This window comes from Biomphalaria glabrata, chromosome 2 (genome assembly GCF_947242115.1).
Source record: "Biomphalaria glabrata chromosome 2, xgBioGlab47.1, whole genome shotgun sequence".
Lineage (NCBI taxonomy): Eukaryota > Metazoa > Mollusca > Gastropoda > Planorbidae > Biomphalaria > Biomphalaria glabrata.
In genome coordinates, this window is record NC_074712.1 from 40,549,130 (window position 1) to 40,576,301 (window position 27,172).

General features: G+C 32.8%; 2 protein-coding genes across 7 annotated transcripts in view; one reads left to right on the forward strand and one right to left on the reverse strand.

The window, feature by feature from the left end:
* The window catches only part of LOC106057259 (uncharacterized), a 32,429-nt gene extending 15,315 nt beyond the window's left edge, over positions 1–17,114 (reverse strand). Inside the window, exons 1-6 of one of the 2 annotated variants that reach the window (XM_013214380.2) lie at positions 16,987–17,114; positions 8,255–8,919; positions 8,033–8,152; positions 7,787–7,874; positions 3,016–3,136; positions 2,311–2,560 (exon numbers count right to left, since the gene is read on the reverse strand). In XM_013214380.2, the coding sequence (XP_013069834.2) occupies positions 2,311–2,560; positions 3,016–3,136; positions 7,787–7,874; positions 8,033–8,152; positions 8,255–8,814 (1,139 nt within the window). In that variant the 5' untranslated portion in view covers positions 8,815–8,919; positions 16,987–17,114. The remainder of the gene's footprint in view (positions 1–2,310; positions 2,561–3,015; positions 3,137–7,786; positions 7,875–8,032; positions 8,153–8,254; positions 8,920–16,986) is intronic. The other variant, XM_056020526.1, reaches the window with a different exon arrangement.
* LOC106057249 (ketimine reductase mu-crystallin-like) lies at positions 16,845–26,960 on the forward strand. 5 transcript variants are annotated; one of them, XM_056020541.1, is made up of 8 exons: positions 16,845–16,866; positions 20,268–20,412; positions 21,355–21,417; positions 22,108–22,209; positions 22,515–22,698; positions 23,110–23,231; positions 24,896–24,980; positions 25,116–26,960. In XM_056020541.1, the coding sequence occupies exons 2-8, from the start codon at positions 20,281–20,283 to the stop codon at positions 25,175–25,177; spliced, it is 750 nt and encodes a 249-aa protein (XP_055876516.1). In that variant the 5' UTR covers positions 16,845–16,866; positions 20,268–20,280; the 3' UTR covers positions 25,178–26,960. The 5 variants fall into 5 exon arrangements, with proteins under 5 accessions (XP_055876516.1, XP_055876512.1, XP_055876513.1 ...); XM_056020537.1 differs by lacking the exon at positions 16,845–16,866 and adding an exon at positions 17,120–17,401; XM_056020538.1 differs by lacking the exon at positions 16,845–16,866 and adding an exon at positions 17,351–17,489.
* The last annotated feature ends 212 nt before the right edge of the window (positions 26,961–27,172 follow it).

Genomic DNA, 27,172 nt, shown 5'->3' on the forward strand with positions numbered 1-27,172 from the left:
ACAAGTTATCTATTAATACATGTATAAAGCTTGAATATATAGTAAGGGAACTATACAAGTTTTGTGTATAGAAATAATACAAAGAGTTAACTGTAATGTCAACAGTCCTAGCAGTAGGTCTAACAAGTTGGTGTATTGAACAGGTGAGTGATTTCCTCCGCCACAATCAACACCCATTAAACACATGCATCAACAAAGAATAAAAATGATAATGAAAATCATGCGTCTGCTGGAAATGTTTAAAAAATAGATTTTCATTGTATAGAATGTGATACTCTTAAAATATTTAACATAACAATGAGCTGTTTGTTAATAATAGTTTGTTGGTCAAATGCAGTTGAACAAACAACACAGAACAATTTCAGATAGTAAGTGGATCACTGGGTAAAGAAAAGAGATCAGCACCTGATAGCTTCTAAACATCTACGTTACACTAATATATTTGAGTACAAATGTTCATAATGAATCTGTCATGAGCAGAGGAGGGCAAAGACTTGATTTCAGAAAGCATTCAAATGAAAGCTGTGACTAAGTAAAAATCATGTTCTGACAACTCTTTCCCTAATTAGTTGCTGACTATTAACCTATGCTGTACCAAATGGAATAGTTTTCATAGTGATTACAGTATAAACAGTTAATTAATAGTTGAAATAAAAGAAAGAATTGAAGATTTTCTCAAAGTTGAGTCTCGTTTCAAAAAATGTATAAAGAACATTATTATGGTAATATTTGCATTCATCAATTCTTTTAAGATTTAAAGTTACAAGATTTTTTTAAAGAGCACAAATGCTTATAGATGCAATTGTTGATTAAAAAAAAAAAAAAAAAAAAGACTTTATAAAAAGAAAATAATTATGAAACAAAAAGCAGTTAAAGATAGGAAGATATTTCTTTTATGAAAAGTTTAATAAAAAAAATTTGAGCTGAGACTTATCTCAAACTATTTTTTTAAGATTGTCAAGTCAAAATTTAATAGTAATCATATTTTTTCTACTTGTAGTCCATCCCAACCAGTGCCTCTTGTAGGATGCTTTGAAGTATACATTTTGTATTTTCTAAAACCTAAGACCTACAAAACAAAGCTAAAGTATTGTAAAGATGTAACTAATTGAAAGTCCGAAACTCAAATGATATTCATAAAAAAGAAGTTTCATTATATGAATAATGAATGTGAATGATTCAAAAATCTGACTTCCAAAATTGTGTATCGTTATTGGCAAATGATGAGATACTCTTCTTTTAAAGCTGCATACACATCTGTATCATACATTTAAATTAGTTCCTGCTGATGTGAAACAAAGTAATCAATAGGTTTCAAACAGTCATAGGAGGTGAATTAATTCTAAATAATATAGTCCAATTTAAACAAATAAATAAAAAGAAATGAAAATAATGCTAAAGAATTAAGCAATAAAAAAAAATGTTGAACACAGACTATTACCATATCATATACCTAGATACAAAATGAAACTCTGTACTTTTGACATCAATACACATTATGTTGAACTATTGAATGTATTCACTTTAGAAGGCTTTCAAACAAAAGAATTGTTCAAAGGGAAAGTATCATACATACATTTTTGAAACAAGTAGATCTAACCATAAGTTTTAATCTTATACAATAAATAATGCCAAATGTGCTTGATGTTCTAATAATATATGAAATATAATATCAATAATGATGTGTTGCAATTATGGAATATAATTTATATAACATTGCAATATATTTTGTTGATATTCTTCAAATGGTTCAATATTTTTCAAAATATTTCTATGTGATTGCAATATAATTAACAAATGATGACTAATGTTGTGTAAGAAAAAAAATACTATAAATGTTGGGTAATTGGAAACAGGTTGAGAAAGATTTGTTCAGTGCTTGAAACAAACACATTAGCTATTTTTAAGCTCTTATTTAGGACCAACTTTTAATAGTCTTATATTATATATAATTTACATTTACAAAACATAAAAAAAAAAAACAGAATGTTCTTAAGAAAGAAACTACAAAAGTATTTTGTACAAGTGTGTTGGGTTTTTTTGGGGAGGGGAGGTATTTAAACAAAGATTGGTATAAAGAAAAAAAAGTTTGTTTTTTAATTACATCAGAATTCAACCCTCCCCTGAATGATGGTGTTGTAGAAGAAGAGAATTTGATTTAAGAAATAAAACATACAGCTCAATTTAATGATAAATTAGTGTTAAACATTATTGCTATCATTTTCAGAAACTTTATCCATAATCGAATAAATAAAAACAATAACAAGTAATAGAAAAATAAAAAATTATGTCCAAACTGTGCATACATACCTGCAGTTTTTAGAGAGAATATGTGGGAACAGAGCCATTTCTTTGCTGCCAACTGGAAATCCATGCAGTGGAGCAGCGACACCATACCAGGTTCCATTTTTCATGAAAGATATAGAAGCTGGACGGGAATCTAAGTCCAGCATTGCACCTATCACATCTCCTTCACCAAAACGAACGGCATAATCAGAAAATCTATTATTAGTTGAAAACTTTCCGGTACCACCATAACCAAATGACCAAGGCTCTTCACCTATTTGAAAAAAAAGGAAATATTGACTTCTTAAGGCAAGCCTATCATTTTAATTTTACACAAAAATAGTATTTGTTTAGTCATTAAATGTACCGTAATAAAATTCCTGTGTACAAACAAGGGCATTGTTGCTGAACAACATATTGCAAAGCTATTCAACTAGAATGGTGTTTACAAGGCATGGTCCCTGGTTAAGCCTGTTAATTTTTTCAATTAAAATTTGTACTTGTATCTTATAAAGTTCAGTTGGGTACCTAAAACTGAAATGACATGACTGCTCTGTGGTTTTCCTAAAAAGATCTTTATACTTATATTTAATTTTAAAATTATAAATCTCCCCTTGATCACATAGCCTATTTGAAATGGCTCAGTGAGACAAAGTAATCTTAAGTGCTACTAAACATAACTTTGTTTCTCTGGCAGAGGAAATAGCTAAAGAACAGCAGTATAATTACCTAGTTGAAATGATGAACTGTCAATAGACCAACCCACACGGATGATATGAGGATCTGTTTCCTCATGGTCATCGCCAAAGTCTGTTGGTAAGTGTTCAGTTATGTGGACTTCATAATATACCTGGGCAGAGACCACAAATATACTCATTATATATATTCACACATACTTACATATATATATATGGTGACCAGCCATTCCATACCAGGTCACTTCATCCCCCAATTAAATATTTTTTTCTTAGTCATTGTGTAACCGTGCTGTTAAGGCTTTGACTTTAAGCATGCATTTTATGTAATATATAAATACTAGACAGATATTACCCACGGCCTCCGGGCCTTAGTTTTGGTATTTCTAATCTAATGGATTGGATTTTGATCTACATCAAACATGGCAAAGCTTCAATTTTTTTTTTTACTTTTGCCACCAAAATAAAACTAGAATGTGAAAACCCGTTCAGCCGACATATTAATATCAAATATAAAATACTGTGAAAACGGGTTTACCAGATTCGTTAAAAAAGTTTCAATCTTTAATAGAGATACATGGGGGGGGGGGGGGAGGGGGGGGGGGAGAGAGAGACCTGGTTGTATGAGGGATACATTAAATACACCAGATCTTCTCCATGATCTGTGTAACATTGTGCCAAGTTTTGATTTCTATGCGGGCATAATACACACGTATGCCTTGCTTGCTGCTTTATATTATAGATGTTTATTTAGAATACTTTTTTAATATTTTCGGCATGTTATTTTAGTATTTATAGTGCTTCCCCTCTTCTCTTCATACTTGTTAAGAAATAAAATAATATTGTATATATATATATATATATATATATATATATATATTGTTGTAACCCCGCTCCCGCGCTACACTAATGGTGAGCATCTGAGCACTACTGAACACGACTAGTGAAAGACATATGGAGACAGGAAGAAGGACTGTTGTGAGCCGGCTAAAAGTCATGGGAGTCTGAATAGTCTGGTGCTGAGTGCTGTCCTGTGTAATACTAGGAAACTGTGTGAGACCTGGAGTGACACTGGGAAGTGTGTCGGTGGTCTGTTCTGTGTTCTGGTATGAAGTAGGACTCTTAGAACTTAAGACATGTTACTCCCTGTGACTTTATAGCAGACGTCCAAGTCTGACTAGTAACTATTACTATTTGTTGATGCTTATACTAGTTATAATAAATAAATACATCGTTTACTGTTGCCGACCTGTCTTTCGTTGAGTGCCTGCCATAGAGAGTTACAACAACTGGTGTCAGAAGTGGGATTTAGGCAGCTCAACAAAAGGATAAGAATGACAACGCTTAGGAAGCTAGATGAACTTAGCTGTAAACAGTTAAAAGAGAAGCTCCGAGACAGGGAGCTGAGGATCTTCTGTGACAAAGAAAAAATGAGAGCCAGTCTTTGGCGGGCCCTTGTTGATGAAGGGGAGGATCCGGAAACATATGTGTTTGAGATAGAACCAGATATTGGTGAGGTGCTGAACACCATACAAAACTGGTTATGTGAACTTTGTACTTTCCAGGATTCTATGAATCATTCTATGGACAAACTGATACGTATACGTAAAGTGCAAGGCCAGATCAATGCAGTAAGAGAGAGGAGTCCATCATTCAACAACAATGAACCGTTACTCATTCAAGACTGTGGCTGTACTGATAGTTACAAAGAATGCGTCAATGTTAACAAGAAAAACGCAGATGAACAGAAAGAGACAGTTGAAGTAATAGAAGAAGTCTGCTACGCGACTGAAACTTTTGCTGTACCAGCTTTGAGTGCCACAACGACCCGGACAGAGCAGGACAACTTTGAGCCTGCGTTAGAGCCTGTCACTTTGGACCTTAAGGACCCCTGTCGATCTACCTACGAGGAGAACTTGAATTTTGATTGTTGCATTCAGGCGGTAAGCAACAACTGTACATGCGGTGCTTCACGAAGGGAGTGCAATGTCAAGAAACCCATCAACAGGGTCTGAAACCAGTGGACTTCGATACTTCTGTTTTCACCAGAGAGAGAGGCCTTGAAGGTGGTCAGAAGAACCCTGCAGCTGATGAACTTGTGCACATAGGACGTTGCCCACGTGCCCCACAGACATGTCTTTCGGACACGCTTGAAGATTATGCTGTGTTTGACAACCTGGCCTCCTGGGGGTCTACGGTGCATAAAGAAAGCGTGCTGGAGCAATGTGTAAGACCAATGGTCTTGATAACCACCGCCATGACATCCACTGCCTCTCTTCCTGCCATGAAGCTGCCATCGGTGCTGACTGAGAGAAAGGCCAGACAACGAAAACGACGCCCCCTTAACCAAAGGCAGATCAACTGGAGAAGGAGAAAGCGGCACCAGCAGAGAGCAGTGTGGATGACTTTGTGGGGAACACACTCCCTGCCGTCTGTAGCTCCCACAGACCGACCTCCACCTGCGCTGACCAACGTCCGCCACCCTGTAGGGCACCTGAATCTGTTCGGGACGAACAGATCCTAGAAGGGGGCAATGTTGTAACCCCGCTCCCGCGCTACACTAATGGTGCGCATCTGAGCACTACTGAACACGACTAGTGAAAGACATATGGAGACAGGAAGAAGGACTGTTGTGAGCCGGCTAAAAGTCATGGGAGTCTGAATAGTCTGGTGCTGAGTGCTGTCCTGTGTGATACTAGGAAACTGTGTGAGACCTGGAGCGACACTGGGAAGTGTGTCGGTGGTCAGTTCTGTGTTCAGGTATGAAGTAGGACTCTAGAACTTAAGACATGTTACTCCCTGTGACTTTATAGCAGACGTCCAAGTCTAACTAGTAACTATTACTATTTGTTGATGCTTATACTAGTTATAATAAATAAATACATCGTTTACTGTTGCCGACCTGTCTTTCGTTGAGTGCCTGCCTTAGAGAGTTACAACAATATATATATATATATACATATATACATATATATATATATATATATATATACATATATATTTATTTATATATATATATATATATGTAAATAAGTAGATATATAGTAATGTGGGGTTTGTACATAGTTATATATATATATTGCTTCTGTTTGATGTAGGGATGTCAATATTATCCTGCCCATATTGCATGATGTAATGACCAAAAGCCTGTGTGTGCCCGAAGTAGTGGAGAGATAAGAACGACCATCTTTCTCTTTATTTGTCAATTGCATTTTCTTGAATTTGGGCCCGTCATTTTTAAACTTGAGAAAACATTTTATTTATTCTAATAAATGCTGACTTCAACCATTCGTTATAGAAGGCATCAACACTGACCTACAACATCACAACCTGTGTATAGTTTAGACCAATAGTAGTAGTAGTAGGCAATACACACCTGCCTACCCTTACGCAAAATCTCCCAAAAATGACAGTCAGTACGCAAATACGCATTTCACCCGTCGCGTTACGCATTTTGTATCCTTTTTTCCCCCCTCTCTTGACTAGCTTACGAGCAGTCACGCTAAGCCGTCCTGTTGGGGTGGGGGTGGGACAGAAAAGGTGGGGGAACACATTGTGTCCAGATCTATACGTTGATTGGTTCTTAAAAGCAACTAGATTTAGTCTAGAAATGAAGAACGCGAGAGTGAGGGAGTGGCGGGTTGGTACCAGGTTGGTACCGTCAGTTAGCTGATACACCAACGTGACTATTGTTTTTGTAAGTTCATTAGTAGAAATTAATTATGTTGAATCCCTGATTCCCGTATTCATTTGTATAGAAAAAAATATTGAAGTGCTATCGATTCAAAACACATTGAGTGACATTGTAGATATCTAGTCTAGATCTGGATTCTAGATCTAGAATCTAGATAACTTGTTATACAGGAATAGATCTAGTTCTAGCTAGATTCTAGCTAGTCATTACGTTATGTCATGTTTCTCTACATTACTCTACAATCTAGATCCAATTTAGTTGTAGTATGATTTAGATTGACTAGATCTAGATCGATAACATCTACTGCCATCTAGTCTAGATCTAGACTAGATTCTTAGTCTTAGTATAGAATAGATCAAGGATGAAGGTAGGCCTACAAAAGTTTGGAGTAGACCTACGTTTGTAGCGGATCCACGGCATCGGTAACACTCTTAAGCCCAGATCTAGAGTAGATTATATTCATTATATAGACATAGATCCAGATCTAGTCTAGATATCATCTCTATTGTCGTATTGATCAAGATTTAGATTGTAGATCTAATCATGACATCTAGATCTAATATTATATATAGTGGATCCCGTAAGTGTTACGCATTCTGGTGCCAAAATACGTATTTTGACCATCAGCGTTACGCATTTGGACTTTTTTTGGTAGGCAGTCTGCCAATAGCTCATTGCCACGTTGTATGACATATTTACACATACATACACCCACATATATATATATATTCATACACACGCACATTCACATATGTATGTGCATATATATATTTTTATATATATATATATATATATATATGGGCGTGTGTGTGAATTAATGTGTCTATAATTAATTTTTTGTCACTTGGAATGTATGAGGAACTGAACAGAAGTGGGCAAGTTTGCAAGGGCACAGTAACTAGAGTATGATATGATCAAGAGTAATAAAGTTGTGTTCATCTTGATGACCAGGTTATTTTGTATATTATGTGAACCCGAGGGACGCTTAAACCAAGAGCTAATTAAAAAGAAAGCTGTAACAATGTACATACAAGATAATATCAAATGTCTAGCCATTGCCTAAACTATGAAAATGTTTAATGATCTCTTAATGTTTTGATCAAGTTCTTACTTTCCCACGGCAAACTCCATATGTCGCTCTTGCACCAGCCCAAGTAAAACAAAACCCTGAGGGGTTGTTAAGGACTGTAGCTCCATATCTGGTATTTAGAAACATTAATAATAAAAAATACTGAAAAAACAACAGTTGTTGATTATGAAGATTATTAAACACTGTTGAAAATGAATGAAATTATCTAATATTTTATAATTTCAACCTTCCAAAAGTGAAAAGTAGTCAAAGTTAGAAAAGACTTACCCATCTTGATCTAAAACCAAATTAAGATCAGAGTTAAAATGATCTAACACAACCAAAGATTCATCTAAGTTCAGCTCATCCAAATCCCATTCTGGGTCAGCTTGCCATCTAGTGCTTTGACTTTAAAAAAAAGACAATAATTGATCCAATTTATAAAATATCATGAAAAAAAAAAGGTTATATATGTCTTTTAAAATAGACAACTGATTATTATTTGGTTACCTTTTTTCTTCCTCTTTCTTTCTCATTTCTTGAGCTAAAGCAGCTTGCTGCAAAGTGGGAGATGATTGTTGAAGTTGATGTAGTTGATGGAGCTGCTGACTCTGTGAAGTCTGCTGCTGCATTTGGTGATGCTGTGCAAACAATCCAGAAGGTAGAGGAGAACCAGCCAGAGGGCCAAGAGCTGCATATGGTGGGGCAAGCCCTCCAGGCATTGCCTGATGAAGTGCAGACATTCCCCCACCCATGGCTGACATGACAGGGCCGCTGACACCAGCCATATGGGGTGGAAGGCCAGCTATGCTCATTATGCCCTGGTGGCTCATGCCAATAGCACCAAAAGTTGCTGATGTGACAACAGGTGAAGTCATGACAGGCGCACCAGCTGCATGAGATGCAGCAGCAGCCTGTGCTGCCATTTGTTGGTGGTGTAGCATGGCAGGCTGTAAAGCTCCATGGGGATGATGACCCGCCATTCCCGGAGGGAGTTGGACTGCACCTGGCATAACCATGTACTGCTGAGGTACCATCATAGGCACAAGGCCAGCAGGATATTGATTCATTTTTTTTTTATATAAACTTTATTACATGTGCATGTAAGTTATACTTTAGATATGTTAAAATATCTATTTCACAGTCTTGATTTCTTGGAGTACTTTAACTTACAACTGAAAAGTCAAAAAAAGTTAATAATTATAATTATAGATAAATATAACTTATAATCATGAATTATAATTAGACATAGCTCCCCACTGACATTCTCTGTATATTTTCCTTGCAGCCCTCACCATACTTCTTCCCTCATTAGATTAATAATTAGTATGTATTTCAATCACTTCATCTGATGTTTTATTAACTCGTTTGTTTGCATCTGATGTTATTACTTATTTGTTGAGTCTTTCTAGACTTTAGTCCTATTATTACTAAAATGGAATAGAGACTTATTAGGCAGATAACAGCAAATTAGGCAGGTGCTTTTACAAAATAATTTTTTAATTTATTATTGAATTAACAAGAAACTAAAACACCAGTCTGATTAAGTGAATGTTGTAATATGACAGGGTTCTTTGAGATAATTTTTTTAGGTAAGGTATACGTCAGTTCCCGCAACAATACTGAAAGCAAATCTAGATCTAACCTATTGTATCGCTTCATTACAGTAGCAATTAGGCTTAGTGATGGTTTAGCTATGGTAAAGTTATCTCTCTCTCTCTATATATATATATGAATGTTTCTCCAGTACTGGTGACAAATAGGTATTGGCTCACTAAAATGTATATAACTCAAAAACTTTTTATTAAAATGTCACAATTTTCTTGTAGAAATGGTTTATCTATAAATTGTGATATTTTGAGCTTGAAAGGTGCATTGTGGAATTTTAAAATTGAAGAAAATGTGTGAAATAGTGCACAAAATGGCATCTTTTGATGTAACATGGAATACCAGGCTTAGGTTGAAGTAATATTCTACTAAAGCAAAGATTACTCAACAGACATTTTTGTTGAAATAGGTTAACAATATAATGTTATTGCATTATCTATATCTTTTTATTTTATAGTTACTTTGGTATTACTTAGATGTCGCAGTAAAAAATGTGTCACAGGTGCATCACATGGTGTCCCACTTAACTTGAAATTTTTAAACCTTTATCAATTGTAAACAAAGTAAAGGATTCTGCTCCCAATTGTGTTTCTGTTACTAAAAGCAACTTCTATGATTAATTTACACAGTGTAATTTTTCTTAAAAAATGTAAAAATTTATATAATTTTAGTAAAATAGCTCTTGGTGTCCTAGGTGAAGCACCTCAAACGCTCTTAACAAAAATAACAATATTTTTTTTAACAAAGTTATTAATGAGATGGGAATTACTTAATGGTATCTCTGATACTGCTTAGTACACAACAAGCTCCATTTTCTTGGGAAAAGGTTACATGGTAATTAACAGGAGACATTAATAGACATGGTGTCCCACATTTTTTCATTGTAGCACCCGAAACACCTCATGTTGAATGATACCAGAAAATCTCAGAGATCTAGATATTTAATAAGTAGTTTTCTCACCAAAGTTTTGAATTATAATGAGAATTAAGTTTATTACTCTCAAGTTTGATCTAAAATACATAGAATACTATTTTTTAATTTAAGTTAATGTAAACCTTATTGTTTTATCATTGTCTGTGGTGCTTCACAGGACACTAAACAAATCTTGATCTAGATAAAGGTCTTGTGTAGATTTAAATCTACTTCAATTTGTATGTAGTTACTATATATATATATATATATATATATATATATATAATATAGTTTTGGATCTTGTTCTTGGTGCATTGAAAGTCATAAAGCTGCTTTAGTCTATGATTAGGTCATGTTTGAGGCAGTAATATCTAATATATTTTTAAATGATTATTGAACACACACACACACAAAGGTCTAGTACATTCATTTGTGGTTATAGAAAACTATTTTGTAAATCATTGATAAAAGAATAATTGATAATGTATTTACAGACTTTAAAAAATTGTATTTCAGCATTTATTAACAAAAAAAACTATATATATAAAATATATTTCATATTGGTGTCCCGTTGTAGCAACTGCAACATCTTGTGATATAATAGTTATGTTATAATAAATGCTTGAATTATTGTTGAGATATTGCAGCAAATAATAACCTATATATTTAGCTACAATGCAAGTATAGCATAAATGTATAAATTCTATTTTCTCATAAAAAATCTTATTTAAAAAACTTTTACCAGTAGTGTTACAGGTGCTACAATGTCCCATTTTTTAAATTGAGCACAAACATAACGTAAGTGCTCAAAAACTTCAATTTCTCTATCTAGCTGCTTAATACAATAGAAACATTCAAATAATGCTAAGAAAACAAACAAATTAACAGTTAGTTGTACTTTAATCATCAATGGTGTCCCGGTGATGCACCTGAAATGCAATAGTGGGTACCCCTTTTGCCAGCACTGCTGAGGAAATGTATGTATTCCAATTCATTTTCTATTGATAAATTCTTTAAGTACAATGGGTGAAGAAATGAATACACTTTAAATGAAACCAAAAACTTCCATTTTAATTTTTGACCTAATGTGACACTTTTTGATACCAGTACTGGAGAAACACTATATATATATATATATATATATATCTATATTATAAAGTAGAATGTGAGGGGTATGTATGTATGTATGTATGTATGTTACTTATAGACATCAAAACCGCTTGACCAATCTTGATAAAACTAGGCAGGAATGTTCCTTGGGTACCAACTTAGACCGTAGTGTATGTATTGTAGCCCTAAAACAAACTTAAGACCCTCAAAAAAAATAAAGTTGTCCGACTCTATTACAGCTATAGTATTTTGTGGATCTAGGCCATGTCTACAATGTTGACATGAGAAAAGATGGAAAGGAGTTAGACCTAGATCTAATTTTTAGAAATACACTTTGCGCAGATAGTTTTTTACTTTGACACATGAAAATACAAAAGAAGATCCATTGATTTCATTATATAATAAAATTAACCTTCAATTTTGTGTTTCAAAAGCATTTTTTACATTAATTAGTTCCTTATATCTGTGATTACAGATTTCCTGACGAACATTCTTTCATTAGACAATTCCGTAATGAATCGCGTACTAAAAATTAATTCGTTTAATTGTTTACTTTATAATCCCATCCCTAGATCTAAAACTCTAATTCAACTCTAAGATGATAAAACTTCTCTTCGCACAGATAGTTTTATACTTTAACACATACACATATTAATTAAAGTCCATTCATTTCATATTTTGATCAAATAAACATTCAAATTTGGTTTTCTAAAGCTACATTCGTTTACAACAGCTGCGAAGCCAAGTTGAGATAGGCCTAGATCTATATTCATTCATGAATCGCGTACTAAAAATTATTTCGTTTAATTGTTCACTTTATAATACCATCCCTAGATCTAAAACTCTAATCCAACTCTAAGATGATAAAACTTCTCTTCGCACAGATAGTTTTATACTTTAACACATAAATATATTAATTAAAGTCCATTCATTTCATATTTTGATCAAATAAACATTCAAAATTGGTTTTCTAAAGTTACATTCGTTTACGAAAGCTGCGAAGCCGAGTTGAGATAGGCCTAGATCTATATTCATTCATGAATCGCGTACTAAAAATTATTTCGTTTAATTGTTTACTTTATAATCCCATCCCTAGATCTAAAACTCTAATCCAACTATTTTAACGTATAAATATATTAATTAAAGTCCATTCATTTCATATTTTGATCAAATAAACATTCAAATTTGGTTTTCTAAATCTACATTCGTTTACGAAAGCTGCGAAGCCGAGGTGAGATAGGCCTAGATCTATATTCATTCATGAATCGCGTACTAAAAATTATTTCGTTTAATTGTTCACTTTATAATCCCATTCATTTAACAAAGCTATCGCTCTTTTCGTTTTTAATAGATAAGAATGTATCGACTTCGGGTAAACCATTTTCGCAAAACTAATTTTATTTTCGTAGCGAAAGAGAAATAACGTGAAAGGATCATTAGCTACGTTTAACATACATCTAAATCCAATCCACTAGATTATTCAAAAGCAAATGTTTAAATTTAAAAAAAATGGATTTTCCCCTATTAGCTATTTTGATCTGATAGCTTCATTCACACTATTTTTACATTGACACATTCGCTTTACTTATTACATTATTATTTCGTTTAATTGTTTACAAACACTCTCAGTGACTATATCGACAGTAATTCGCAAATAAAGACCCGCGGGTCGCGGGTAACATATGTCTAGTATATATATATATATATATATATATATATTTATAATATATATATATATTACACGCTAATTCTAGGTGCATAAATTATTAAATTAAACCCTTTTATAACTTATAAAACAGATTTCCCATGGCCTCCTGGTTTACCAGGAGCTCCTGGAAATTTCCTGAAATTGCAAAATAAATGAAAAAGTCCTGGAAATCTCCGGAAATTATAAAAATCTTTTGATAACTCATGAAAATCTCCAGAAATATATAGACCAAAATTTTCATTTTGGAGTGTCATTCAATATGAAAACGCCAATTCTACGCGCAAAAAAAAACCCCGACATTATCTATTTTATAGACTTTTATAGCTAGGCAAAAAAAAAACAGAAGTGCGGAATAAAAAATGACAGATAACTTAAAAAGAGTTTAGAGATCGCCATTTGTGTTATGAATGATTTTTAATATATATATTATACACATTATTATTATTAACTCTTTTTGACTCTGGAAAACGCACTTGGTTTTACTCTGCAAAAAGGTCGGATCAACGCTGAAATCATCGAAGATTTAAAATTTATTTTTTAGTTTCTATTTCTCTGATTCATGTTTTTTATTGCTTTAAAATTTTTCATCTAGAATAGTTTCCCTTTGCATCCAGAATTTCCTTCATTCAACGTGTTTTTATTTTGTACGAAGTTTTTAAAGAGACTACATTAACTACATTTTGATGCCAAAATATAGAGACTATTTGAAATAAATTATATAGTGTCTGGAATCAAATTAAATGTGTGTCAAATTTGTCTGAATTAAATGAAAACGCATCCATGGCCTCTTTAATCGTAAATATAATAACAAATCTAGATCTAGACTAGGTTAGCCCGGTTAGGTTACTACAGTTAGGGCAGGGCAGGGGTACAAATAAAGTAGTCATCCTAATATATTCTCCTTAAACTGCAGCTTAAAAACTAAAGAAGATTTTGATACTTCATTTTCTAGGGAGCTGAAATTCTGGAACTTCCGGTGTCCAAAAAATGACATAAAAACTTGAAACAAGAGTTTTCCTTACTGCTACATAGGTCTTTGTTTAAAATCGATTATGCTCACTATATACAAAGATATCATTCCTAAAAAGAGTGAATTCGATTTACTTTTGATGATGGAGAACATTTTTGTCTTTGATTTATTTAAATATCTTGCATTGAAAGTATAATATATATACATTTTTATTTTTGCTGATACTCATCACAGAAAAGTCGTACCCAGTTGATTTTTTCCTGATAATAGTACATGTGTCTAGCTATATTCCTACCAATTTTCAGATCGATCTATTGTCAACATCGAACAAACTTGAAAAAAAAAATAATAACATTGACCTCAATGGACTTTTCAGGTTTTTTTTTTTTTTATCTAATAAAAGATATTGTTTGTCACCAACAAATGAAATTATAATCTTGTAGCAGATATTATTAGCTACAGATCTAGATACTTTTGAAAGATTTTTTACCTTACAATTTTTTTTAAAACGCATTAGAAAAAAAATTGTTTCAGGCGATTTTGCACAGTGCGGAGTTGTAAAAAAGCTCCCACAACCTTGTCACAATCCAGGCCTTGTTCCTCAAGGGGCCGTTACATAAATGGCGTGTCCCGCACAGTTGGCCTGGTATAGAAAAGGAAGGTGGCGGGGGTCTTAGTGTATGCGGTCTCTTGCCGCGAGTCTGACCCACCCGTCAGACAGAACAGTGTACACTGTTCTCATTGAGGCCGGTGAGAGGGAGCTCTTGTTCACTTTTGCTGGCCTAGAGTTCCAAGAGCCGAGGGCTCAACTCTACCTGACAGTTGAAGTTGAAGAAAAAGAATCCCAATTTTTAAATATTTTGTTATTTTCTGCCATCACAACACCGCCATTTTGTCCCCGCCTCTCTGACATTTCTTGTAGATCTAGACCCGATAATTTGTTTATTTCATCAATATTTACATTTTAAACAACTAAAGTTCATAAATATTTATAAATGAAATCAGATTTGTGAGCTAGAAATTTACTACGAATACTAGATCTACTAGATTAAATTTCTTATTTAATAAGTAGATCTATTGTCTACAAAACTCAATTCCAACTTTTTAACTTTTGACCTTGGGGGTGTGTCTCACCGGCTGAGCCAGCGACAAGCTCTCTCGTCACTTTTTCCATGTCAACCAATATTAGGTCAAAACGGCACCAAAAAAATCTTAACTTTCTTACTGTTTAACATACAGTCATAATTTTACTACAGTCAATATACTTATACACCATTAGAAAGTTCTTTCAAAGTATTTTAATGATGTACTAACGAAAAATTGTTTTTTCAAAGATAATTTTTTTTTTGCCTCCCTGCATTTTTTTTTCTAGATCTATCATTCTAATTCTATGACTATGACTTAACAGTCTATGTCACACCATTAGGATTAGATCTAGTCATTTTATGTAAATCATTATCAAATAATGAGCACTGTCAAAAAGTCACACTTTGAAATTTTGGCCTATAGTAGGGAGGGGAAATAAAAAATTGATCTTTGAAAAAACAATTTTTCGTTAGTACATCATTAAAATACTTATATCGAACTTTCCAATGGTGTTTAAATTATGACTGTATGTCTAATAGTTAGAAAGTTATGAATTTTTTTTTGTCGTTTTGGCCTAACATTGTTGCCATGGAACAAAAGAGATGAGTCATCATGAGAGCGTCTCTCTCGCTAAGCCAGCGAGACACACCCCCCGCTCAAAAAGTTAAAAAGTTGGAATTGAGTTTCGTAGAGGATAAATCTACTTATTAAATAAGAAATTTAATAGTAGATTTAGTATTCATAGTGAATTTCTAGCTCACAAATCTAATTTCATTTATATTTATGAACTTTACTTGTTTAAAATGTAAATATTGATGTAATAAACAAATTATCGGGTCTAGATCTACAAGAATTGTCAGAGAGGCGGGGACAAAATGGCGGCGTTCTGATGGCAGAAAATAACAAAATATTTAAAAAGTGGGATCAAAATCGTCTGAAACAATTATTTTTCAAATGCGCTTTATAATTCATGCGACGACGATTAATACATAAAATCTATTTGAATATATCCAGAATATTAGGCCTTACATGGCCTCCAGTGGTTTTACATTGATGACGAAATTTTCTTATCAAAATTCAGTAAATTCTGAAAAACCCATAGCCCCCAATGGTAAACCGTATTTTCAAGTTTGTGAGCGATGCGACGGAGATATCGAGATAAAACTTGGCAGAATTATAGCCAGGCATGATATCTACCATAGGAAAAAAAATGAATCATTGATCATTTTCCTGGACCCTGCATTGCTAAAAACAAAAAATGAGTATTTTTTATAATAAAAGTAAAAATGACAAATAACTTTAAAAAAAAAGCCGTAATTAAGCTTTATATAGGCCATGGTCTAAAGTAATCGATAACACAAGTTTAAAACTTCTCTTATTTCATTCAAAAGTGTGCTAAATTTGCAAGTGTGGTTTATGTGAAAAAAAGTCAAAAACGCAATCTCAAGTTTATCGGTCATTTTTTACTTTCACACTTCCGCGTTTTTTCGCCTAACTACCTATAGGTGTCTGAATAGCATAAACGACTAGTCTTAGTCTAGTCTAGAAAAAGTGGAAAAGATCACTCAAATTTACAAGTAACAAATCTCTGTCGACACTCACAGTCACACTCAGTCAGTCACTGTGATTGACTGTGAGTGAGTCAAGTGAGTGTGACTGACTCACTTTTACTTTTAGTACACTAGACTAGTAGCACTGACTAGCAGGAATCTAGATTTTTAGTCACGGTAAATTATATTTAATATTGTAGATGTAGATCTAACTGGAGATATCTTAATATTTAATCATAATAATCCGCAGAAACACAAAAGACATGTAGAATTAGATCTGTCTTAGCACTTAATTACCATCCAAACCTTGCGTCGCCATCTTTGGATTAGTGGCTTGTGCATAGCAAGCTTCTTTTATGCTAATATGTTATCAATTTATTGATTACAATGTACTTTTTTTAAATTGATGTGTTAGCTAGTAAACCAAAAAAATATTATAGTTTATTTATTTCTAGCCTGTCAATATAATAGACCATGGGTCCATAGACTCTTCAACACTCTTGATCTAAATTTATATTTTGAACAGAGTCATTAATCTAATAGATCTAGCAGAAATGGATACATTAGTCATTGTTTCATCAGAAAAAGTTACGGATATTTTAGATTATACGATACTTATTCCTGCTATTGAAAAAAGCCTGGCTGAGTTCTCAAAACGAACAGGAGTGATTCAACCTGTTAGAAACGTTGTTTTGATACCAGAATCTGAGGGGTGGGTTTTTCAGTCAATTTCTGATTAATGATTTAATCCAATAGTCACGGTGCGGCTGTAGCTTTGCCTGCCTGGTCTTGGACTTGAGGTATACTCAGACTGTCATTTGGTCGTCTCGATGGTCTCGGTTATAGAGATGTAGATTAGTTTCCGGTATGAATAGTAAAATAGATAATAGTATCATTCAATGGTATCATTTTTCATAATCATACCCTTCCCTCTGCTCTGCCATCCCCCGTTTTTACAAAGGTTAGCTTATAGTACTTATAGATCTACTTATATCAATTCATTCTGCCTGGTAAAAAGTTTGTAAACTTTATTTCTCAGACACCCAGTCTCGGATCAAGCTGAAATTCTGCACACTTATTTCTTTTACCTGACAACACAAAAATCAATTTAAAAAAAACTAATTAATTACTTAATTAAGTTTAATTAATTATTTGGTAATTAATTATTTTGTTTGGTATTTTGAACAAGGGAAAGAAATTGAACTTAACCGACTTAAGCTGAGTTAGTCCCCTTTATAGGTCACCGCTTCAGTGTAACTTTATACAAATAAAAGATAACTATTTATAATACAATCTTCTATTTTCATAGGCACCTCACTAGCAGTGTGGCTAGTATGTCTGCTTGAGGAGGCTTGAGCCATGAGTACTAATTCAGGTTGTCCATTTTTTTTTGTAAATGCTTTTAAAAAGCGAGTACGGTGATAGCCCTTAAACCCCCACCCCCCACCTTTCCCAACTGGTCCAGATAAGTGATAGGATCAAAGAGTATTGAGAAAGCAAAAAGCATGAAATAGCACTAAACAAAAAACAAATGTAAAATATATTATATATATATATTTCTAATCTAATTGCATAGTATGAGTCCAGTATAATCAGGTCACCTGCTGTGCAGCACCCCGGAAACAACACAAGATACTGAAATTGTACTCAGAGAATTGATTGATTAGATGAATAACAAAAATTGGACTCAAATTTACGCATGTCTTTCCATCTTGAAAAATGCCAGTTATAGTAACCCTAACCAACAATTCTACACAAAAAAAAACTAAAACAAATGAAAACTTAAAAGATTTAGCTTTCAATGCATAGTAAACTAAATAGACTAAAAACTCAAAATACCTAGATCTCAGCTGGTGTTATAATAATTTAAAGTTAAAATAGAATCCCCAAATTGATGTAATAATTAAGAAATCAAACAAAGCATTAGGGCTTATGAAGAGAATTTTTTTTTTTACAAACCCAGCAAGAAAATACAACTTTATTTAACCTTGGTTAAACCAATATTAGAATATTGTTTGGGACCACTCAACTCAAGAAAACAGAGAATTTAGGCCTATTCACATTTGACTAGAATAACACCATTAATAAAATTATTACTTGTACGAATGTGAACTTCGTAGAATTGGCTTGATCAGACACTCTAGATTCTGCCCTATCTCAAGACGAAACCAAAGCCAGTGACTCATCTGGGAGCATCCATTATCTACTAGACAGAAGGAGCCATATATATATATATATATATTGTAATGTTGGATGCAGGCTTCCGAATGCTATGGTCTATTCATCTCTCTAATGGAAATCTACTTCAACGGACTTCTGCTTTGTTCTTTGTCACAGTTCCTCATTTGAGATCTTGTCTGGCCTTCAGATTTTAAGAATCTTTCTCAGGCAGGTATAAAAAAAAATAAGTGCTCTGCTCTGCTGGCAATTATAACTTTTAAGGAGTTAGGCATTTTGAAAAATGTTTTCTGATAATTCTATGGCTTAAGCAAAGTTAACATGAACAACTATTAACACATGGATAAGCATAGAACATAATAATCTGCTTTTTTTTTAAAATGTAATATTGAAACATCTTATGTTTTCCTGTGGTCCTGTCTGGGGCGTTCCTTCTTGCTCTTTCCTATGATGTGAGGCCACATCTTGTGATGTTACATGCAGGACTTGCAAAGAGTGATGAATGTGATATAAATATAATATACAAATTAAACTTGACTTGAATTTTCAGTTTAACACATTCAGTTTACAATATGAGATAAGATGGTGCTTAAAAAAATGTTGTTTTTTTTTATTGTAACTGTAATTTATAAGATAAGATTGGTTGCTGTTCATGGACATGGGTGATGAGTTTCCCCCCCTCTAATAATGAATAGTCTTGACCTCGACTGCTCCATCTTCAACAGAGCAGAAATACCAGACAAGAGGAACACAGTACACTACTATCAAGATTCTCAAAAAAAAAAAAAAAGAATCTTTCTGATGACTATTCACATTCCTGCACTTTGCCACCCTGAGGTCAATACAACAACCAAACTACACTCACTTTTAAAACCAACAGAGCTAACACAAATATGTATTCTCCATAATGGGCCTATGTTTACAAACTACCTCACAAATGACCATATTCTGCTGGTGTGGACAGTATAGAAGCACTACTTACTATTTGACAGCTGCTCTGGGTCGTTCATCTATCCGGTAGAATGGATGATTCTATACACCTAAAGGAGGGCTATGTTACAGAGGTGCCACCTGAAGTACTATAAAGATCAAATTAGGAGATTTTGCCATCACTGGCATAGAGGAAAGCAGCAGGCAGCAGATGGTCTTTGAAAGACCCCTAACAGACAACAGCTTTGTCTGCATCAGTTGAGGCAAAATATACAGGTTGCAACTGTGTTTGTGTGGTCATATGAAATACTGATTTCATCCTTATTCTTCAGAAATGTAGACATTGCCTTAATTCGGCCATTAACAAAGACATATTTTGGGCTATTTGGATTTTTTTTTTCATTTTTCTATTTTTATGGTCGCAGGATAAAGCTTCACACTGAAATAATGTGTTAAAATAATTTCCTCAGATTTCTAGGATGCATGCCAGTATATAGCAGAGAGGATGATATCTTAGCAACAAAAATCGTGTCCTTTTTCCCACAAAATAAAGATGTATCAACACATCATGCCGTGATACTGGTATTTTGTGCACATACTGGTATTCCAAAAGCAGTAGGTTCTACATAAACCAACTTTAATTATAGCTACTGTTAAACCATTATTAAAATGAACTCATGGGACCAACTCAATAAGTTAAGATAAATATAAGATAAAACATGTGTAGTTCAAACTAATGAAGTGTAGATTATTGGTAATGCTTTTGATTAATAAAGGTATGATTGTATGTGAATATGAAGGTTTATCTGCAATCTGTTTTTTTTTTAAATAAATTTGCACACAATTCATTAATTAACAAAATTAGCAAGGTTTAAATATTAAAAAAAAACAACACCTTTTTTCGTTATTTTCGTTCCTGACACCCCTAAGTCCACCCAACTCTAATGGGTACCATCATTGTGCTGGGCACATGACATCCTGCTTATTAAATGCAGGCCAAAGAAATAGATGACGTTAACATCATCTGCCCTATAGATCACAAGGTCTGAAAGGACAACTTTACTTTTTTACATTATACATTGGCAAAAAACAAACCCATTTGGGCAGCTGTTTGAGACAAACATCCATAAAAAAAGCTAAAAAGATTCTAGAAATTAAAAATCACTCTTTGGGTCAGGATTTTGTGATTTAAACATCACAAAAGAAATACAAGACACCAATAGCAAAGACAAACAGACACAAACACTCTTTTGTTCCCCGGCAATCAAATCATTCAATAGAAACAATCTGATGTAAACTTTTCACAAGTAAATTATAAGTGAGCCTGGTGTGAATGTACATTTTGTTTTTTTATAGTTATAATGTTTTGTTTGGTGTAATGGACAAATATTGTAAGACAAATTTCCTTACCGACAATAAAGATTATCATTATTATTATTATTATTATTATTTTGACTGATAAGAATGTCAAAAAGCATTATGGAAATTGTGATCATTGTTATTTAGGCTATTTTTATTGTTGCTGCATATCAAAATAACTAGGAGGTTTTCATTTAGCTTCTGGATGGTGATGTCATAACAGCTAAAAGAACTGCAGCAACATCTGCTGTTGCTACAAAGGTAAATGTTTTTAAAATACAATTTTGTTGACTTTGAACATTTTTGTTTGTTGAAAGTTATTGTGTGGTACTGGTGTGAAACTTGGCTTTGGTCATCATTAGTCTATTAGGTTGTTAATGGGTTCTAATTCCGGTCATCATTAGTCCATTGGGTTGTTAATTGGCTCAAAATTCTGGTCATCATTAGTCCATTGGGTTGTTAATTGGCTCAAAATTCTGGTCATCATTACTACATCATGTTTTTAATGGAATTTAAAAGGCATAAATCATTGTACTCGCAGCTAAAGGGTGTCACTGAATCTCTTGAGATCACCAATGTTGGTATCTGTAACAGAATCATATTGATGGGAGAGGAGGTACTATTTCATAGGTCTATTAATGTGCTGGCCACACCTCACATTTGTATTTTTGTTGGTCCCATAGGCAACATGCAGTAGTCACTTGGTTGCCATTATTTTGGAGTTTTGTTGTTTTATCAAAGTAAATTCACCATCAGCCCCATCATAGAAACAAATTTAGCACACGAAGCACTGACACACTGTTCTAAAATGAATTTAAATTTTTTTTGCTTTTTAATTTTTGTTTCAAATTTTTGCAATTCTGATTTTGAAATTACTGTATGTGTTTAAATTTTTATTGTTTTTGAACATTTTTTGTATACTTGTATTCAATGTGATGTAATATTTCACAGTATCTAGTTAATGGCAAACCAGATGTTTTAGCTTTGCTAGGTTCTGGGGTACAAGCTAGATCACATGTTGCAGCCCTCTGTGAGCTTTTCACTTTTAAAGAGGTAAACATTTTTCAGCTTATTATAATTACAAAGTTTGACCTTTTGATTTTCAAACACGGAAACAAAAATATAAGCACATCATTGATTGCAAAACAAAAGTGAAATGAATTTATATTTATAACACAAACAAAATATAAATAAATAAATGACATACTCATTTTCCCAATGCCTGTTTAATTAGTTACTTACTTTGAAAATATCTTTCGTATTTTAGTACTTTGAGAATACATTTTGTATTTTTGAAATGTATATTTCTATTATTTTTCTTATGCTAACATAAAAATTGTAAACTTTAAAAAATCAAGATTAGAATCTGGAATCACCGATTTGATGGTGCTGTCAAATTAGCAAAAGAAATTGGATTGAACTGTGCAGCTTGTCGTGATGTCAGTGAAGCTGTCAAAAATGCTGATGTCATTGTAACTGTCACTAGTGCCAAAGATCCTGTGCTTAGACTTGACTGGGTCAAACCAGGTGCACACATTAACGGTATGGGTACTCTCTACCCTTTTCTAAATAATTTGTCATTATGTATTTTAAAAATAATGTATTCAATCTGGTATCTGAAGATGGACAAAGAAGTCCCATTCTGCCTTGTTTAGATAGTTTGTTGTAAAGGCTAATTGAACATAGATAAGTTTTCCCAGACACATTGCTAAGTTAGCTAGAATATGGATGTCATTGCTATAAACAGGAAGGTAAATGTAGCATTCAAGGGAGGTAATTGGAGAATTAAAGATCACATTAAAGATCAGTTGCTTATTTTTCTTTAAAAATCATCCTGCTTATCTTTGTTTTGTCATTGATTGTAATTGTAAGTAATTTTAACAAGTTTGTGCAAAGTTGAAAATTTTTATGTGAAAGGATGTTCAGGGAATAATAAACTGGCACTGTTTTCAGCTGTAGGGGCATGTAGACCTGATTGGTCAGAGATAGATGCAGATTTGATGAAATCTGCTGTGGTCTATGTAGACAGTCGCGAGGGGGCGATAAAAGAGAGTGGAGACATTATATTATCTCAGGTAAATGTGTCACTAATACTTCATTGTTACAGGGCCGGCCTTAGATAATTGGAGGCCCAAGGTGAAGTGAATTTTGTGGCCCCAAATGAAATAGAAAAATACATCTAAAAAGCGAAAAAAATAAAAATTATGCAATTTATATCAAACCTAGTGAACTCCGACAATAAAATTAGGCCCAAGATTTGGTATTTCTTCTCTAAAAAAATATTTAGAGTCCTGTACCAGGCCCAAATCAATCAGAGGCCCTACGCGGCTGCCTATACCTAAGGCCGGCCTTGATGATTAACTAATCTAACAACAAATGATGATAAGTGATAAATGAAGACTCCTTAGATAAACAAACCAATACAGATCTCTTAACTTCTGGTTGTTGTTTTTTTTTCCTTTGGCAATGTAAGACTAAAATGCTTGGTTGTTCTTTTTTTTATTATTGTACTGTGCTGTTTTTTTTTTTTTTGTTTTTTGTTTTCTTTTTTGCAAAAGTGAGATAGTGATAGAAAATTTTCAAAATGAACTGAATGATTTAATGGTCTGAAAATTTAGTCAATAGATCCAGGTTTGTTAGTCCAGACTTAGCCTATGTGTTGACTTATACTTAGTTAAGACTAAAGCATTATACTAAGCCACACCTTGAAATGTACCTCTTCTTTAACTATTGAAATTGACAAAAAGGTATCTATGGTGATTCAATAAGCTTCTTCACTTTCAAGCCACCATTGTGCTGTTGAGATGTAATTTCTTGTGCAGTTAGTAACATGGCTCTATAGGCTGATGTCTTTTTCATCTCTGTTCAAAACTTAGCCATTTTATAGAGCCGTGCTCAAAATGGCTAAGTTTGGATGTATTTCCCAATAGCTAATCCAACTTACTCTTGTAGGCTTACACTTAAACTTGACACAAATCTGAATAGAGCTCTTTTTTTGTAACACAATAATCTTGATTTTTAGTAACAAATATTTACAGCTTTCATTCTTATTGTAGAAATATATAAAAACACAAGTTAAATTGCATGATGTCTTGTGATTTTTAAAATATCTCAATTCACTTTCTATCTACTGTTCAATATTCAGATGTCATTCCTTCTCTGTCATCTTCCTTAACTTAGCCTTTACCCCTCTTTTATACACTCATATGCATCAATACAACTCAAATTTACATCAGCAAATAGACACATACACATTACAATCAGCTTTGAACTACCTTACAGCTTAGTTTGGTTGATGTGCTGATGGGTCTGTCTGAGGTGGGAGCATTTAGGGCATTGAAAAAAAAGGAAATGAAAAGGGTGAAAACGTTTTTTAAAGTGGGTTAGTTTAATCATTTTAGAGTTGTGTCTCTTGTTTCTAATTATAATTACCGGTAATCTAAAAAAAAAAAGTTTTTGAAATGTTATGTCTTTTTTCCTAAATAGTCCTGAAAGCATACTGCCCTATACAGTTACTGTTACAATTTTTCTTAAGAATCATTGTTTAATTTCAACAATGGATCTGCATTTTCAAAGGACTATGAATGTTCATCAGGTTCATTTTTTTCAGTATGCAAAAGTTTGAGGCTACATTTCCACTCTAAATGGCAGAAGCAGTTTTAAATCAAAGGGAGGTTGATAATTAAACACTTTTCAAAATGCACATTAAATAATGCAAAAATTTTTGTCACATATTCAGGCTGAAATCTATGCTGAGATAGGGGAGGTAATCCTTGGTACAAGGGAAGCAATGAGAAAAAAAACAACAGTTTTTAAATCCTTAGGTTAGTATAATTTTGTTTAGTTTAAGAAAGTTATAAATATATTTTTTTAGATTTAGATATCCAAGAATGAGTCAGATTTTCAGTGTTGACTAACACTATTAAAATTTACTCAATTGACTTTTCCTTTTTGTTAAGGCATGGCCATTGAAGACGGTATTGCAGCAAAACTTGTGATCAACAAACTCGGAATACAATAATAGTAGGAAGTTATACAGTGTCATGGGATGTTTTTATTGACTAACCAATTCCTTTAATCAGATAATATTTTTGTATCCTAACCTATTCAATTAGTATATATACCCCTAGGATATATGCCTATATACCCAAGAAATTGAAACCATTATTTATGTAAACAGACCAGCTGAAGTGGTGAAATGAATGAATGTTTTAATTACAAAATGATTTCAAATTTCTTTGGATAATTACTTACAACATTGCTGTTTGATTTTTTTTACCTTGTCATCTGAGCTGTAAACGAAACAATTTTAAATAAATAACAGTTTTATCACCATCATAAACATTGTACTCAAATATAAAAAAACACAATGTATTAATGTATGTTAAATGATGATGAAGTCCCCCTTCCCTTACCAAAATGAGCAATATTTACTCTTTGTTAGCCAATGTATAGGAATAGATCTACGAGTATTTATATGTATAGACCAGAATAAAGAATGAAAGCAAGACATGCTCCAGGGTTCAATCTCTTTTGTGGACCTGTTGGAAAGTGGGTATATAGGAGAAGGTTTCTGTGCTGCCTTTAGGCACTCTGCGAACACATCTTAGCTTAAGGTATTGAAACTTTTGAAACTTGAGCCCCCCACCCCCCGATAGTTAGCCAGGCTGTTTATACGATTCAGCCACGTCCAACATTGTGCATTTATAAAATATTTTTGATATGTAGGTAATTGATTTATTCTAAAATATTTTTTTGGTTAATGTTCATTGTGCAATATAATTAATTTGTTATTAGTTGTAAAAAAAAATTATTTAATTTTGAGATTTCTTTTTGTTATTTTAGTGTATATATGTTGTCTTTGATTAGTTATTATTGTTATTATTATTGTATTGTTAAATTATATATTCCTTTTTTTTTTTTCACTTTGAAAAAGAGCAGGTCTGTAAGATCAAATTGATTTTATAAAAGTTAAGAATAAAATAGTGCATAATAAAATAATTAAATACTCAAAAGTGTGTCTGACTTTACTAACACACTTAATAGGAAATTTAGACTTTTACTGTCACTAAGCAGTCATTTAACTTATGAAAGAACATAAAAAATGTCTTCTCTTTATTTTCTTACAAAGCTTATATCAACTCACTTAGTCTGTCTGTCAGATAAAAAGTTTGTACATGTTATTTCTCACACACCCAATCTCTAATCAAACTGAAATATTGCTCAATTATTTCTTTATCCAACAAAACAAGAATTAATTAAGAAAAATTAACCAATTAGTTAATTAACTATAGGTAATTTGATATTTTGTTGTAGTTCGAATTCAGGTCTTTCAACTTTTTTTTTTCTTTTTAACAAATAAACTGCTATTATAAAGTTTGAATGTTTTACTGCTATTATAAAGTTTGAATGTTTTACTGCTACTATAAAGTTTGAATGTTTTACTGCTATTATAAAGTTTGAATGTTTTACTGCTATTATAAAGTTTGAATGTTTTACAGCTATTATAAAATCTGAATGTTTTACAGCTATTATAAAATCTGAATGTTTTACAGCTATTATAAAATCTGAATGTTTTACAGCTATTATAAAATCTGAATGTTTTACAGCTATTATAAAATCTGAATGTTTTACAGCTATTATAAAACCTGAATGTTTTACAGCTATTATAAAACCTGAATGTTTTACAGCTATTATAAAACCTGAATGTTTTACAGCTATTATAATGTATAATGTTTTATAAGCATTTAAAAATCCATCACGGTAACAATCACCCAGATACAAATATTAAATCCTAAATCCAATTAGGGCAGTTCTTCTTTATTGTTTTTCTTGAGATGTTTATCTCATGTCCTGTGAATTGATGGCCTTGATTTTTCTTTTCACCTATGCTATAATAAGTGAGAGAAAAGAATGAAATCTCTTGAAGAACTTCAATGAAATGCATTTAGTTTAAACTTGCAATGTTGACTGAATCTCACAATAAATTGTTGGTTGTGTTACTAAGTCTATTCAC